Below are 18,015 nucleotides of genomic sequence, written 5' to 3'. Positions count from 1 at the left end.
TTCATTATAGGGAAGAATTTTTTCTCATAGTGCTAGGTAGCCATATATAAAATGGATCTCTGCCATATAGTGATTTCCTACTATAGAGATTATTCCTAAATTTATCACAATGTCCAACTAGATGGCTTTTGCAGTCTTTTATAAATTTATAACTATGATTCTGAAGTGTAAACAGTAATGGAAAAATGCTGAAAATAAAATCTATTGAATTACTAGCTGCAGAATGGCTAGTAATTCTAGAATGGGAATATAAACAATTAATGAAAGTATTTCATAAAGTAAGATTAACCACAAGGTGGCAGCAAACATTAAACCTATATCCTAATTTATACTATTTTAAGCCACAAAATTCTTCCCAGTTATAAAATTTTGTTACTAAAAAATGTTTATAAATTCAGATATTCGGGGACTTCAGTTGAACTCTCTCTTACATTTCAAATAGTATATTTTAAAATGCCCTGATTTGGTGTCTTTTCTTTTGAGAACTTTTGCTGTGTTGAAGAGAAAATATTTGTTTACTCACATATGCACTGTAAAAAACAGCAAAAATTTTGAGTAGTTTGATTTATATAAGCATGTGTGTGTGCATGTTAGTTCTTACAGGTTTGATTTTAGGAACAGCTGTGTATTTTTATTTTATTATTTTAAAAATTAATATTAATTTTCAACAGGAGAATCTTATTTACACTGCTGATCCAGAATCCTTTGAAGTAAATACAAAAGATATGGACAGTACATTGAGTAGAGCATCTAGAGCAATAAAAAAGACTTCAAAAAAGGTAAATCTCAGTGACATTATTATTCACCGTGTCTCCAAAATGTATTTTTCAGAGTATATTAAAATAATATAGCCATAGATGTCAGTGTGAAGGTAATACATAAAACAAAGTTGTTTTTTGGTTTTAGGAAATGGCCTGCAGAGATAATAGTTAAACTTAGCAAATTCCTTGGCACAGTAATTGTAACAGCTTTTGTAACCCTTCCCATTCTAGTTAACTGTGATATTTCTGATGGTGTTTTAAGTATATGTGCATTCATGTTAGAAATTGCCTTAGATATTTTTCAGCAAAGGGCACACCATAGAGTCAGGAAACCTGGGATCTGTTCCTTACCATAGTAAGTTTCAGACTTCTAATGATGAAGATAACTTTCCTACTTACCTTACCTTACCTTATCGAGGTTGTTCAGGACTATACAAGAATGTTGGTAATAGGTTTTTTAAAGTAGAATTAGAGTTTTAATTTTATAGGTAAATTAATAGCCAGAGTCTATTGTTCAGTTTATAAGTTTTTGATTGTTGTTTTCTTTGTCTACTTTAATCATCATTGTATCTCTGCATTTAACATGAATGATATATAGTAGATAAACATTAACAATGGTGATTCAAATGAAGTCCTACCCTTTTTCAATTAAATTGAGGTTTAAGTGGCTTTGGATCAACGATCTCACAACTGAATTATAGCAGAATTAGACAATACCAAGGTTTCTTCTCATGCCAAATTTTCCCTCCTACTTCTCCTGCTGGACTAGTGTTCTATGAATGCAAGATGGAATAATCCACAATATACTACATTTTCACTGCTTTGTCCAGAGATTCTCATTATGTCGTACACTTTTTATAGAAAAAAGTATATGGCAGAATTCCTCCATATTTTTTATAGAAAAACTTTTAATGTGAATTTGGCTTTGTTTTACATATAATTGTTCTAATCAATTATATATTAGATTTATCTAGGTTTTTAAATTAATTGTATCTTGTTTTAATTCTAGGTTACAAGAGCATTCTCTTTCTCCAAAACTCCAAAAAGAGCTCTCCGAAGGGCTCTTATGACATCCCAAAGTTCAGCAGAGGGAAGAAGTCCTTCTAGCAATGAGAAGCATGTAATGAGTCGTCTGGCTAGCACATCATCATTAGCAGTAAGTGATTTTGATTTAACAGGCTAAATAACTTCAAATTTATTAAGTTGGTATAAAATTTGTTGACTTTTTAAAGGTGGAATTCTTAAATTTCCATCAATTTTTTGATATATCTAACCTCATTGTTGGGTTAAGATAATTTAGAAAACCTCACTTAGTGAATTAGAGACTTACTTAAAGTGTACTTTATTTGATATGAAATTTTATTGGGATTGAGATGTTAATCTCTGAGAAAGAAATGTGTTTCAGTCTAGCCTATCACTTTACTGAGGTACAGAATGATAGTTCTATTTATAGATTGGCTCCAATAATATAGCAGAGACTGAGTTTTATTTCCTTTATTATTTCTGTGAATAGATCATCACTGAAGTGAGTATCAAAAGGTGTTATGGGTTCTAAATTCATGTGTTTATTTTTAAATGCTTCCTGAACAATCCAAATTCCCAATGGTGTCAGAATTATTAGACATTTAATTAATATTAAGGGCATTTCTGGAAAAGGTCAGTTTTCATTCCAATTCCAAAGAAAGGCAATGCCAAAGAATGCTCAAACTACTGCACAACTGCACTCATCTCACATGCTAGTAAAGTCATGCTCAAAATTCTCCAAGCCAGGCTTTAGCAGTATGTGAACCGTGAACTTCCTGATGTTCAAGATGGTTTTAGAAAAGGCAGAGGAACCAGAGATCAAATTGCCAACAACTGCTGGATCATGCAAAAAGCAAGAGAGTTCCAGAAAAACATCTATTTCTGCTTTATTGACTATGCCACAGTCTTTGACTGTGTGGATCACAATCAACTGTGGAAAATTCTGAAAGAGATGGGAATACCAGACCACCTGACCTGCCTCTTGAGAAATCTGAATGCAGGTCAGGAAGCAACAGTTAGAACTGGACATGGAACAACAGACTGGTTCCAAATAGGAAAAGGAGTACGTCAAGGCTGTATATTGTCACCCTGCTTATTTAACTTCAGTGCAGAGGACATCATGACAAACGCTGGACTGGAAGAAACACAAGCTGGAATCAAGATTGCCGAGTGAAATATCAATAACCTCAGATATGCAGATGACACCACCCTTATGGCAGCAAGTGAAGAGGAACTCAAAAGCCTCTTGATGAAAGTGAAAGAGGAGAGTGAAAAAGTTGGCTTAAAGCTCAAGATTCAGAAAACTGAGATCATGGCATCCGGTCCCATCACTTCATGGGAAATAGATGGGGAAACAGTGGAGACAGTGTCAGAGTTTATTTTCGGGGCTCCAAAATCACTGCAGATGGTGACTGCAGCCATGAAATTAAAAGATGCTTACTCCTAGGAAGAAAAGTTATAAGAGTAGTTATAAATATAAACGATAGTATATTCAAAAGCAGAGACATTACTTTGCTGACTAAGGTCTGTCTAGTCAAGGCTATGGTTTTTCCTGTGGTCATGTATGGATGTGGGAGTTGGACTGTGAACAAGGCTGAGTGCCGAAGAATCGATGCTTTTGAACTGTGGTGTTGGAAAAGACTCTTGAGAGTCCCTTGGACTGCAAGGAGATCCAACCAGTCCATTCTGAAGGAGATCAGCCCTGGGATTTCCTTGGAAGGAATGATGCTAAAGCTGAAACTCCAGTACTTTGGCCACCTCATGTGAAGAGTTGACTCATTGGAAAAGACTCTGATGCTGGGAGGGATTGGGGGCAGGAGGAGAAGGGGACAACAGAGGATGAGATGGCTGGATGGCATCACTGACTCGATGGACGTGAGTCTGAGTGAACTCCGGGAGTTGGTGATGGACAGCGAGGCCTGGTGTGCTGCGATTCATGGGGTCTCGAAGAGTCGGACACGACTGAGCGACTAAACTGAACTGAAGGGCATTTCTTTCTTTTTTTTTTAATTTTTTTAAATTTTATTTATTTTTCTTTTTTAAATTTTAAAATCTTTTAATTCTTACATGCGTTCCCAAACATGAACCCCCCTCCCACCTCCCTCCCCACAACATCTCTCTGGGTCATCCCCATGCACCAGCCCCAAGCATGCTGTGTCCTGCGTCAGACATAGACTGGCGATTCAATTCTTACATGACAGTATACATGATAGAATGCCATTCTCCCAAATCATCCCACCCTCTCCCTCTCCCTCTGAGTCCAAAAGTCCGTCATACACATCTGTGTCTTTTTTCCTGTCTTGCATACAGGGTCGTCATTGCGATCTTCCTAAATTCCATATATATGTGTTAGTATACTGTATTGGTGTTTTTCTTTCTGACTTACTTCACTCTGTATGATCGGCTCCAGTTTCATCCATCTCATCAGAACTGATTCAAATGAATTCTTTTTAACGGCTGAGTAATACTCCATTGTGTATATGTACCACAGCTTTCTTATCCATTCATCTGCTGATGGACATCTAGGTTGTTTCCATGTCCTGGCTATTATAAACAGTGCTGCGATGAACATTGGGGTACATGTGTCTCTGTCAATTCTGGTTTCCTCGGTGTGTATGCCCAGAAGTGGGATTGCTGGGTCATAAGGTAGTTCTATTTGCAATTTTTTAAGGAATCTCCACACTGTTCTCCATAGTGGCTGTACTAGTTTGCATTCCCACCAACAGTGTAGGAGGGTTCCCTTTTCTCCACACCCTCTCCAGCATTTATTGCTTGCAGATTTTTGGATCGCAGACATTCTGACTGGTGTGAAGTGGTACCTCATTGTGGTTTTGATTTGCATTTCTCTAATAATGAGTGATGTTGAGCATCTTTTCATGTGTTTGTTAGCCATCCGTATGTCTTCTTTGGAGAAATGTCTATTTAGTTCTTTGGCCCATTTTTTGATTGGGTCGTTTATTTTTCTGGAATTGAGCTGCATAAGTTGCTTGTATATTTTTGAGATTAGTTGTTTGTCAGTTGCTTCATTTGCTATTATTTTCTCCCATTCAGAAGGCTGTCTTTTCACCTTGCTTATATTTTCCTTTGTTGTGCAGAAGCTTTTAATTTTAATTAGGTCCCATTTGTTTATTTTTGCTTTTATTTCCAGAATTCTGGGAGGTGGATCATAGAGGATCCTGCTGTGATTTATGTCTGAGAGTGTTTTGCCTATGTTCTCCTCTAGGAGTTTTATAGTTTCTGATCTTACATTTAGATCTTTAATCCATTTTGCGTTTATTTTTGTGTGGGGTGTTAGAAAGTGATCTAGTTTCATTCTTTTACAAGTGGTTGACCAGTTTTCCCAGCACCACTTATTAAAGAGATTGTCTTTACTCCATTGTATATTCTTGCCTCCTTTGTCAAAGATAAGGTGTCCATATGTGTGTGGATTTATCTCTGGGCTTTCTATTTTGTTCCATTGATCTATATGTCTGTCTTTGTGCCAGTACCATACTGTCTTGATGACTGTGGCTTTGTAGTAGAGCCTGAAGTCAGGCAAGTTGATTCCTCCTATTCCATTCTTCTTTCTCAAGATTGCTTTGGCTATTCGAGGTTTTTTGTATTTCCGTACAAATCTTGAAATTATTTGTTCTAGTTCTGTGAAAAATGTGGCTGGTAGCTTGATAGGGATTGCATTGAATTTGTAAATTGCTTTGGGTAGTATACTCATTTTCACTATATTGATTCTTCCGATCCATGAACATGGTATATTTCTCCATCTATTAATGTCCTCTTTGATTTCTTTCATCAGTGTTTTATAGTTTTCTATATATAGGTCTTTAGTTTCTTTAGGTAGATATATTCCTAAGTATTTTATTCTTTTCGTTGCAATGGTGAATGGAATTGTTTCCTTAATTTCTTTTTCTACTTTCTCATTATTCGTGTATAGGAATGCAAGGGATTTCTGTGTGTTGATTTTATATCCTGCAACTTTACTATATTCATTGATTAGCTCTACTAATTTTCTGGTGGAGTCTTTACGGTTTTCCATGTAGAGGATCATGTCATCTGCAAACAGTGAGAGTTTTACTTCTTCTTTTCCAATTTGGATTCCTTTTATTTCTTTTTCTCTTCTGATTGCTGTGGCCAAAACTTCCAGAACTATGTTGAATAGTAGCGGTGAAAGTGGACACCCTTGTCTTGTTCCTGACTTTAGGGGAAATGCTTTCAATTTTTCACCGTTGAGGATAATGTTTGCTGTGGGTTTGTCATATATAGCTTTTATTATGTTGAGGTATGTTCCTTCTATTCCCGCTTTCTGGAGAGTTTTTATCATAAATGGATGTTGAATTTTGTCAAAGGCCTTCTCTGCATCTATTGAGATAATCATATGGTTTTTATTTTTCAATTTGTTAATGTGGTGAATTACATTGATTGATTTGCGGATATTGAAGAATCCTTGCATCCCTGGGATAAAGCCCACTTGGTCATGGTGTATGATCTTTTTAATGTGTTGTTGGATTCTGATTGCTAGAATTTTGTTGAGGATTTTTGCATCTATGTTCATCAGTGATATTGGCCTGTAGTTTTCTTTTTTTGTGACATCTTTGTCAGGTTTTGGTATTAGGGTAATGGTGGCCTCATAGAATGAGTTTGGAAGTTTACCTTCCTCTGCAATTTTCTGGAAGAGTTTGAGGAGGATAGGTGTTAGCTCTTCTCGAAAAATTTGGTAGAAGTCAGCTGTGAAGCCGTCTGGACCTGGGCTTTTGTTTGCTGGAAGATTTCTGATTACAGTTTCAATGTCCGTGCTTGTGATGGGTCTGTTAAGTTTTTCTATTTCTTCCTGGTTCAGTTTTGGAAAATTGTACTTTTCTAAGAATTTGTCCATTTCTTCCACGTTGTCCATTTTATTGGCATACAACTGCTGATAGTAGTCTCTTATGATCCTTTGTATTTCTGTGTTGTCTGTTGTGATCTCTCCATTTTCATTTCTAATTTTATTGATTTGATTTTTCTCTCTTTGCTTCTTCATGAGTCTGGCTAATGGTTTGTCAATTTTATTTATCCTTTCAAAGAACCAGCTTTTGGCTTTGTTGATTTTTGCTATGGTCTCTTTTGTTTCTTTTGCATTTATTTCTGCCCTAATTTTTAAGATTTCTTTCCTTCTACTAACTCTGGGGTTCTCCAATTCTTCCTTTTCTATTTGTTTTAGTTGTAGAGTTAGGTTATTTATTTGACTTTTTTCTTGTTTCTTGAGGTATGCCTGTATTGCTATGAACTTTCCTCTTAGCACTGCTTTTATAGTCTCCCACAGGTTTTGGGTTGTTGTGTTTTCATTTTCATTAGTTTCTATGCATATTTTGATTTCTTTTTTGATTTCTTCTGTGATTTGTTGGTTATTCAGAAGTGTGTTGTTCAACCTCCGTATGTTGGAATTTTTAATAGTTTTTCTCCTGTAATTGAGATCTAATCTTAATGCATTATGGTCAGAAAAGATGCTTGGAATGATTTCGATTTTTTTGAATTTATCAAGTTTAGATTTATGGCCCAGGATGTGGTCTATCCTGGAGAAGGTTCCATGAGCACTTGAAAAAAAGGTGAAATTCATTGTTTTGGGGTGAAATGTCCTATAGACATCAATTAGGTCTAACTGATCTAATGTAACATTTAACGTTTGCGTTTCTTTGTTAATTTTCTGTTTAGTTGATCTGTCCATAGGTGTGAGTGGGGTATTAAAGTCTCCCACTATTATTGTGTTATTGTTGATTTCCCCTTTCATACTTGTTAGCATTTGTCTTACATATTGTGGTGCTCCTATATTGGGTGCATATATATTTATAATTGTTATATCTTCTTCTTGGATTGTTCCTTTGATCATTATGTAGTGGCCTTCTTTGTCTCTTTTCACAGCCTTTGTTTTAAAGTCTATTTTATCGGATATGAGTATTGCCACTCCTGCTTTCTTTTGGTCTCTATTTGCGTGGTATATCTTTTTCCAGCCCTTCACTTTCAGTCTGTATGTATCCCTTGTTTTGAGGTGGGTCTCTTGTAAGCAGCATATAGAGGGGTCTTGTTTTTGTATCCATTTGGCCACTCTTTGCCTTTTGGTTGGGGCGTTCAACCCATTTACGTTTAAGGTAATTATTGATAAGTATGATCCCGTTACCATTTACTTTATTGTTTTGGGTTCGGGTTTATACACCCTTTTCATGTTTCCTGTCTAGAGAATATCCTTTAGAATTTGTTGGAGAGCTGGTTTGGTGGTGCTGAATTCTCTCAGCTTTTCCTTGTCTGTAAAGCTTTTGATTTCGCCTTCGTATTTGAATGAGATCCTTGCTGGGTACAGTAATCTGGGCTGTAGGTTATTGTCTTTCATCACTTTAAGTATGTCTTGCCATTCCCTCCTGGTCTGAAGAGTTTCTATTGAAAGATCAGCTGTTATCCTAATGGGAATCCCCTTGTGTGTTATTTGTTGTTTTTCCCTTGCTGCTTTTAATATTTGTTCTTTGTGTTTGATCTTTGTTAATTTGATTAATATGTGTCTTGGGGTGTTTCGCCTTGGGTTTATCCTATTTGGAACTCTCTGTGATTCTTGGACTTGGGTGATTATTTCCTTCCCCATTTTAGGGAAGTTTTCAACTATTATTTCCTCAAGGATTTTCTCATGATCTTTCTTTCTGTCTTCTTCTTCTGGGACTCCTATAATTCGAATGTTGGAGCGTTTCATATTGTCCTGGAGGTCTCTGAGATTGTCCTCGTTTTTTTTAATTCGTTTTTCTTGTTTCCTCTCTGATTCATTTATTTCTACCATTCTATCTTCTATTTCACTAATCCTATCTTCTGCCTCCGTTATTCTACTATTTGTTGCCTCCAGAGTGTTTCTGATCTCATTTATTGCATTATTCATTATATTTTGACTCTTTTTTATTTCTTCTAGGTCCTTGTTAAACCTTTCTTGCATCTTCTCAATCCTTGTCTCTAGGCTATTTATCTGTGATTCCATTTTGATTTCAAGATTTTGGATCATTTTCACTATCAATATTCGGAATTCCTTCTCTGGTAGATTCCCTACTTCTTCCTCTTTTGTTTGGTTTGGTGGGCAACTCTCCTGTTCCTTTACCTGCTGAGTATTCCTCTGTCTCTTCATCTTGGTTATATTGCTGCATTTGGGGTGGCCTTTTTATATTCTGGTAATTTGTGGAGTTCTCTTTATTATGGAGCTTCCTCACTTTGGGTGGGGTTCTATCAGTGGCGTGTCAAGGTTTCCTGGTTAGGGAGGTTTGTGTTGGAGTTTTGGTGGGTGGAGCTGGGTTTCTTCTCTCTGGAGTGCAGTGGAGTGACCTGTAATGGGTTATGAGACATCAAAGGTTTTGGGATAATTTTGAGCTGCCTGTATATTGAAGCTCAGGGGAGTGTTCCTGTGTTGCTGGAGAATTTGCGTGGTATGTCTTGTTTTGGAACTTGTTGGCCCTTGGGTGGAGCTTGGTTTTGATGTATGTATGAAGGCATTTGATGAGCTCCTATTGCTTAATGTTCCCTGAATTCAAGAGTTCTCTAATGTTTTCAGGCTTTGGATTTAAGCCTCCTGCTTCTGGTTTTCAGTTTTATTTTTACAGTAGCCTCTAGACTTCTCCATCTATACAGCACCGATGATAAAACATCTAGGTTAAAGATGAAAAGTTTCTCCATCTTGAGGGACACTCAGAGAGGTTCACTGAGTTACAAGGAGAAGAGAAGATGGAGGGGGTAGTTAGAGGTAACTGGAATGAGATGTGGTGATATCAAAAGAGGAGAGAGCAAGCTAGCCAGTAGTCACTTCCTTATGTGCGCTCTGTAGTCTGGACCGCTCAGAGTTATTTACAGAGTTATACGGGGTAGAGGAGAGGGAGGAAGTAGACAGAGGTGACCAGGACGATAAGAGAGAGGAATGAGTAGGAGAGAGACAAATCCTGCCAGTAACCAGTTCCTTAGGTGTTCTCCACCGTCTGGAACACACAGAGATTCACAGAGTTGGATAGAGAAGAGATGGGGGAGAAGAGAGACAGAGGCCACCTGGTGGAGAAAAAGGAGAGTCCAGAGGAGGAGAGAGTGGTCAAGCCAGTCATCTCGCTCTCAGGTAAACTTGGGTAGTGAAGTTTGGGTTTTTAAATGTACAAAATTGACAACAAAAACCTAAGAGCAAAGATTAAAAATCTAGAGTAGAGGTTGGATTTTCAAAGATACAATATTAAAGAAAAGCAGAAGGAAAAAGGAAGAAAGAAAGAAAAAAAAAGAATTATTAAAAAACAAACAAACAAACAAACAAAGCCACCAACAACCATCCAAGAACTATATATGGTGTTTGCCTTAAAAAAAAAAAAAAAGACTTAAAAAAAAAGACTTTTTTTAAAAAAAATAGTAATAATAGGTTATAGAAATAAAAATTAGAGGAGAAATAGGACTTAACAATTAAAAAAAGTTAGAAAAAAAAGACAAAAGAAAAAAAAAACAAAAAACAAAGGCAAAAATATATATATAAATAAATAAATAAATAAAGGAATGATTTTTAAAATAGTCAAAAATATTTCTGGCCCTTCTCTGATGTTATGGGCCGTGTGGGATCACTTCCAAGGTGGTTCCCTCTGTTTAACTTCTTCTGTTTGCTGGTTTTTTAGGCTCACTAGTTCAGTCACGCTGTGGGGAGGGGGGATGCTGCAAACAAATAGCACTGTCGTGTGCACACGGTATCTCAGCCCCGCTTGACCTGTCCTTTCTCGCCGCGCACAATCCGCTCAGGCTCTACGATGCTCAGCCTGGAACCGTCTGGGGCTGGCTCTAGGCTGCGTGCACGTCCCTGGTCCAAGCCGCTCAGGTTCAGCGCTCAGGCAGCCCTCAGAGGCACAAATTTGGCTGTGACTGCGCTTTGTGCCCTTCCCAGGTCCGAGTAGCTCAGGAGTTTGGCGAGCGCGATCGCCGCGGCTTGTCACCTTTTCTGCCGCTGCTGCTCAGCTTTCTGGGTGGACCGCTGGCGCACCCCGTGAGGCAGATTGTGACTGTCCAGCACCCCCAGAAGTCTTAGCAAAGGAGCCTGCTTGTAGTTAGGTAAGTAAAGTCTCTCCGGGTCTGCAATTGCCCCTTTCCAGTCCTTACGGCTCTGGCTGCCTGTCCCCGGCGGGGGATGGTCTGCAGCCGGCTTTTTCTGTTCCGTCCTTTGTTCTGTGCTCAGTCCTGGCGGTGTCTTATGTTCGAGCTTTTCGTGCGGTAGCTATCCCACAGTCTGGTTTGCTAGCCCAAGTTAGATCGTTCTGGTTGCGCGTGGGGCGTTCCTGCCCGATTCTTACAAAGCACTGCAGCCCGCGCCTCCCGCGCGTCCCTGCCCTGCCCCCACTTCCCAGTGGCGGATGCAGGCGTCTGCGCTGCTTTTCCGCTGGGGGAGTTACTGTTGGGCTTGTAATCTGTTGATTTTAATTATTTATCTATTTTTCCTTCCTGTTATGTTGCCCTCTGTGTTTCCAAGGCTCGCCACAGACTCGGCAGGGAGAGTGTTTCCTGGTGTTTGGAAACCTCTCTTCTTCAAATTCCCTTCCCGGGACGGGCTTCCCTTCCCGGGACGGAGCTCCCTCCCCACCTCCTTTGACTCCTTTCTCGTCTTTTATATTTTTTCCTACCTGTTTTTGAAGACAATGGTCTGCTTTTCTGGTTGCCTGATGTCCTCTGCCAGCCTACAGAAGTTGTTTTGTGGAGTTTGCTCGGCGTTGAAATGTTCTTTTGAGGAATTTGTGAGGGAGAAAGTGGTCTTCCCGTCCTATTCCTCCGCCATCTTTCCCCCCCTCCGGGCATTTCTAACATATATTGCTGTTACTAAATAGTGATGTATCTATCCTTTGTAAAAATTATTTTTAATATAACTTACTATGGTTAAAAAACGCAAGTGACTGTCATTTCTTAGCTATATGTTCTTCAGCAAGTTTCCTATTGTCTCTTATCCCCAATTTGCAGATGAAAGAAAGGAGTACTTACCCTGTGTTGTTATTGTAAAGGGTGATTACACAGACTCTATTTCACATATATGATGTGATTATTTTCTCAGAGGCAGTTTGAGTAGTAGTTAAGAGCAGGAACTCTGAAACTCCTACGTTCAGATCCCAGTTCTGCTGTTCACTAGCTGTATGACTTTTGTCAACTTATTAAAGATCTTTCTGTTTCAATTTCACTGTTTATAAAATGAATATAAAGTAGTAGTTGTAAGGATTAAGTAAGGTAGTATACAGAAAGTGCACAAGGGTAACACCTTGGTGTTTTATAAATGGTTACCTTTAATTATATAAAATGTATACAAAAAGATATATAATGCTCAATAGCTTATTTGTTATAAAGCTAGTTAAGTCTTTAGTTAATATACATCAAAGGTTATAGCTTATTATGAGTATGTTTATATAGATTTGTAATCAAGATTAACCTTCCAATGGAAGAGAAATCATACTTGGTTGATAATATAAATTCTTTGCAAAGATGTTAGTTAATGAAAAAAAGTATTGAAATTGACAAAATACAGTAAACATTCATTTACTAAAATTAGATTGTAAGCTTTCTGAAGCCCAGTGCACTATCCCTTTTTTATTTCCTGCATCTGTTGTAGCTATTATAAATATTACTGCTTTTCAAATGAAGATAATTGGATTTTATAGAAAATTTTTGGGAAATTAATATATATTACTTATGGCTGGACTGGAAGAAACACAAGCTGGAATCAAGATTGCCGGGAGAAGTATCAGTAACCTCAGATATGCAGATGACACCACCCTTATGGCAGAAAGTGAAGAGGAACTAAAAAGCCTCTTGATGAAAGTGAAAGAGGAGAGTGAAAAAGTTGGCTTAAAGCTCAACATTCAGAAAATGAAGATCATGGCATCTGGTCCCATCACTTCATGGGAAATAGATGGGGAAACAGTGGAAACAGTGTCAGACTTTATTTGAGGGGTGGGCTCCAAAGTCACTGCAGATGGTAACTGCAGCCATGAAATTAAAAGATGCTTACTCCTTGGAAGAAAAGTTATGACCAACCTAAATAGCATATTCAAAAGCAGAGACATTACTTTGCCAACTAAGGTCTGTCTAGTCAAGGTTATGGTTTTTCCAGTGGTCATGTATGGATGTGAGAGTTGGACTGTGAACAAGGCAGAGCACCGAAGAATTGATGCTTTTGAAGTGTGGTGTTGGAGAAGACTCTTGAGAGTCCCTTGGACTGCAAGGAGATCCAGCCAGTTTATTCTGAAGGAGATCAAAAGACTCTGATGCTGGGAGGTATTGGGGGCAGGAGGAGAAGGGGACGACCGAGGATGAGATGGCTGGATGGCATCACGGACTCAATGGACGTGAGTCTGAGTGAATTCCCGGAGATGGTGATGGACAGGGAGGCCTGGCGTGCTGCGATTCATGGGGTTGCAGAGTCGGACATGACTGAGCAACTGAACTGAACTGAACTTACCAGTTTTATGTAAATAATATAAATAAGTGCCTAAAGTATCTTTAAGACATTCCTGTCCTCTTCTCAATTGCCTATTCTGTTCTAACAGATTACCCATTCTGTTTCCACAAGCAATGTAGTTGGATTTACTAAGCATGGTTATGTTCAGCTCTCAAAGTCGACTGGTGCGCACTGTCAAAACACCTGGTTTTGATCTGTACTTCATTCTGCCTCATGAGCTAGTTTTTCAGAGATGCTAGAAGGAAATTCTGAGTTTTCAAATTCTGAAAAGTTCTATCCAAGTAATCTTTGATATTTGTGAAGAATTAGGAGATATGTCAACCAGTAATGGAAGCAAGCCTTGTGAAGTCTAATGTGAGCTTATTAGCTATTTGAAATTTGTATTTATTATGAAAAAAAGAGAATATTTTTCTCCACTGAATCACTTATTAGGTGTGAGGGCTTTTGAATTCACAACTTTATAACTGCTTTGAAATCACAACAACTTAGGCTTAATGGAGTTTCTTTGTTTATTGGCACATAAAACTATTTTGCAAGATAATTTACTCATACAGCCTGAAAAAATCAGTCCCATTAGAGATTTTCTTATTTATGGAAGTAATTACTTAAAAATAGTAGTAATTGTCCTATGAAGAGGATTTATATTCCAAATATGATTCTTAATCTTAGAATTATGACATTTGTGTAAAATTTGTGCTTTTAATATGGCAAGTGATAAAGGTTTTACCTGAGGAAAATGTAAACTTTTATACAATCTACTTAAATCATTGCTTTGCTGTCACTTGAATGTTAATACTTTACTAACTCAGCTCTTTAAAGTCTTCAAACCTTGTTGATGAGAACTTACAGCTAGCTAGCTGCCTTGTTGGCTCTAAGTTTGTGTGTGTTAGTCGCTTAGTCGTGTCCTGCTCTTTGTGATGCCATGGACTGTAGCCGACCAGACTCCTCTCTGTCCGTGGAATTCTCCAGGCAAGAATACTAGAGTGGGTTGCCATTCCCTTCTCCAAGGAATAGTTAACCATTCATGTCTGTTAATGGAGAAGGCAGTGGCACCCCACTCCAGTACTCTTGCCTGGGAAATACCATGGACGGAGGAGCCTGGTAGGCTGCAGTCCATGGGGTTGCTAAGAGTCAGACATGACTGAACGGCTTCACTTTCACTTTTATGCATTGGAGAAGGAAATGGCAACCGGCTCCAGTGTTCTTGCCTGGAGAATCCCAGGGACGGGGGAGCCTGGTGGGCTGCCGTCTGTGGGGTCGCAGAGTTGGACATGACTGAAGCGACTTAGCAGCAGCAGCGTGTCTGTTAAAATAGTACTTTTCATAATTTGTTTTGATTTATATCCCCTCTTAACTTTTTGGTATTGTTTCTTTGTTATCAAAAATTCTGATAATATTTAACTTTGACAGTCTGAAATAATAAAGTTTAGACAGCTTAGTATATTCTCTATTATAATCTCTATTATCAGAAGCACTGCTGTTTTGCTTAGTTTTATTTGAAGCAAAATCATACATACACACATATTAAACATGGGTTGAATACATAATATAAAAACTTTTTCAGAGTATATGGCTTTTAATTTAGAAAATTATTTCACATGAAGTAATTTTACTCTTCTTAATTCTGCTTATGATTAAGAGAAAACCGCTGTGGTTTGTCTTTTTAACCTTGAAAATTTGTCTTCTAATTTATAATTTTAAAAAGACACCTGAAACACTAAATCATGTATATCTCACAGAAGTACCACTACTAGCAGTAAGTATATATCTCTTTCATTTGAGTTAGTATGTAGTAAACTAGTCTATCCAGTTTTCTTGTTTTCAGAATGCTAAAATAGTTCTATGTGTTCTCCCAACCCCTCCCTCCTAATTTTAAGTTTTTGTTTCTTTTGAGAGTTTAGATTTTCAGGTGTCTTACTTATGATAATTTATAAAATGCAAAAGTAGTATGTATGATACTAAGCTATATCTTACTTAAAAGAAAAAATACTTAAGTATGAAATATTTGTCTTTACAGGGCATCCCATCTCCCTCCCTTGTCAGTCTTCCTGCCTTCTTTGAAAGGAGAAGTCATACTTTAAGTAGATCTACAACTCATTTGATATGAAGCTTTGAAAAAAATCTTAATTTGTATGAAGTTATAAACACCTCATTCTCAAATAAGAAACTGACTTAAATGGTACTTACTGTTAGCACTTAGTGAAAGCTGGGAAGAAGGTAACACTACACTATGCCATTTTATTTTTCTCTTTGAAGAGTGAGGTTAACCTCTGACATTTTTTGAGTTAATTCATGTAAAAAGTTATATTGATTTTGGTGTAATTTTTCTCTTTGTTGAATCCAGTTGAAGACCAGTCATTTAAGTTATTCATGATATTAATAACTTTGCCACATGATACAGTAAATAAATTTTATTGTTTGATGCCAAATACTGCTGTAAATCTCTTTGTATAGTGTCCATGAATGAATTTTTAGAAATAAATGTGTATCTCAATTTGTTCAGAAATTAAGTGATATCACAAATGAAAATGTGCATAGATCTCTGAATAGTGGGTTCTTGGTTCACATACTCTGTTTAGTTATTTAACTGCTCCTTTTGCAATTTATTTTATAAATAAAGATATTGCATGTGGATTTTGAAAGATTTGCCACTATTGACAAGAATAACAATTAAAGAAGGTGGTTTCAGAATATACTTGCAAATTGAGATAAGGACAAAAGGATTAAAAAATCATGTATATTTTGCACAAACATGATACTGATGTATACTTAGTTTAAGGGCCAGTGTACTTATGGTGATTTTAGCCACAGTTCACTTGATTTAGTTTGGTAGTGTGTGGAATTTCATTTGGAAAGATAGGACCATGGGGACATTGTGGTAAAGTGGTTTATACTCTTTATGAAATAATTCCTAAGTTGGCTAATCTGCTGTAAAATGCATAGATATGTGTATGGTTAAATTTTTATTGTGGCCTCATAATTAAATGTAAAATTGAAACACACTTACTTGCTGTTGTAAAATATTTTTCAAACTCTGACTTTGTATTTCATAATAGGGTGTTTTTTTAATAGTACAAAATAATCAAGTTCCTATGAATAAATGCATTGTTATTTCCTACTTGTTTAGGGAGTACTGCAAATGTTTGTCATTTAACAATTTTCAATTATCTGTTATAATACTTTGACTGACTGTATAGATTTTTTTCTATGCCACATATGTACCACTTTTAAATAGTGAATGATCTTTTATTGCTATATTTTAAAAGCAGTTGTATTAGGAAGGACTTTGTAAATAAATGTCTAAAACTCAAGTATATTTTATGTTTCATATTTTAAACAGTTCTTTCATACAAATTTTCATAGGCCAGTATGAATGCTTTTATCAGCCTTTGCTCTGTTGTGTATTTGTTTCCATATTTATTTGCTTATTCCTCCCTCTATTAATATTGGGCAGTATGTAAGTTTTAGGTGTCTTTAATCTGGAATTTACTTTGCAGAATGTAAATAGTGAATGCTATGATAGTTTATATAAAATAATGTGTTTATAAGCATCTATGCATTTTTTTCTGGGCTTTCCTGGGGTGACTCAGTATAAGGAATATGCCTGCCAATGCAGGAGACACGGGTTCAGTCCCTGGGTCAGGAAGATCCCCTGGAGAAGGAAATGGCAACCCACTCCAGTATTTTTGCCTGGAGAATTCCATGGACAGAAGAGCCTGGCGGGCTACAGTCCATGGGGTCACATAGAGTCGGACACAACTTAGTGACTAAACAACAACTTGATTACCTCCAAATATGTGGGTTTTCCAGGGAGAGGAAATGACGTGAGATAAGGCATGAAGTTGGATGTTCATTGGCAAAATATAGCAGGTAGTTAGTTTTAACTTTAAAGGGAGCTTTAGAGTCAGTGTGAAAAGGTACTATTACCCAGGAGTGTGGATGCAGGGAGATGTGAGCAAACTGGAACTCATTACCATAGCAGAATACCATAATTCTCGTACACATATTTCTAGAAAAATATAACTTATTAATACTGATATAGGAAGAAATAGAACACATATAAATGTTCCTATAAACACTAAAGAAATGGATTCATGTTTAAAATTATTCCTGGAAAGGAATCACCAGGCCCAGATGGCTTCACTGGATAATGCTATTTAATATTTAATGAAGAACTAATACCAACCACCAATTCTTAAAGAGAATCGAGGAAGGAAACTTCCCAACTTATTTTATGAGTTCTGAATAACCTTGGACATTTTAAGAAACATTGATCTTATCTGGGGCTTTCCTGGTAGAAATCTGTAAACAGTGAAGAATCTGGTTGCAATGTGGGAGACCCGTGTTTGATCCCTGGGTCAGGAAGATCCCTAGGAGAAGGAAATGGTAGCTGACTCCAGTATTCTTGCCTGGGAAATCCCGTATATAGCGGAACCTGGTGGCTACAGTCCATGGAGTGGTAAAGAGTCTTATTTGTGAAAATACTTGTAATATTACAAAATTTTAACAAATGAGATATTGTAATATATTAAAAGACTAATATAACTAAGTTGGGTTTATGCAAGGCACACAAGGTTATTTTAATTTTAGATAATTTATCAGTATATTTTCCTAACAGGCTAAGGGAGAAAAATTATATTACCTCTGTAGTTGCAGAAAAACGTCTGATAAATTTGTCTGCTGTGATCAAACTTCTTGCAGATTAGGAGTAGAATGGAACATCCTTAAACTGATAAAGGTTATCTACTAAAATACTATAATGAATGTCCTACTTAATGATGAAGC

At 37.0% G+C, this 18,015-nt stretch overlaps 1 protein-coding gene across 5 annotated transcripts in view; it reads left to right on the top strand.

Moving 5' to 3' along the window:
* ECT2 (epithelial cell transforming 2) overlaps positions 1 to 16,541 on the top strand; it is a 68,055-nt gene extending 51,514 nt beyond the window's left edge. For all 5 annotated transcript variants that reach the window (XM_018047650.1, XM_018047647.1, XM_005675305.3 and 2 more), the window contains 3 exons: positions 672 to 779; positions 1,771 to 1,917; positions 15,248 to 16,541. In XM_018047650.1, coding sequence (XP_017903139.1) covers positions 672 to 779; positions 1,771 to 1,917; positions 15,248 to 15,337 — 345 coding nt within the window. In that variant the 3' untranslated portion in view covers positions 15,338 to 16,541. The remainder of the gene's footprint in view (positions 1 to 671; positions 780 to 1,770; positions 1,918 to 15,247) is intronic.

The sequence above is a fragment of the Capra hircus genome, chromosome 1, assembly GCF_001704415.2.
Source record: "Capra hircus breed San Clemente chromosome 1, ASM170441v1, whole genome shotgun sequence".
Classification (NCBI taxonomy): domain Eukaryota; kingdom Metazoa; phylum Chordata; class Mammalia; order Artiodactyla; family Bovidae; genus Capra; species Capra hircus.
The sequence above is the reverse complement of the archived record's forward strand: the minus strand, read 5'-3'. Positions and strand labels throughout refer to the sequence as shown.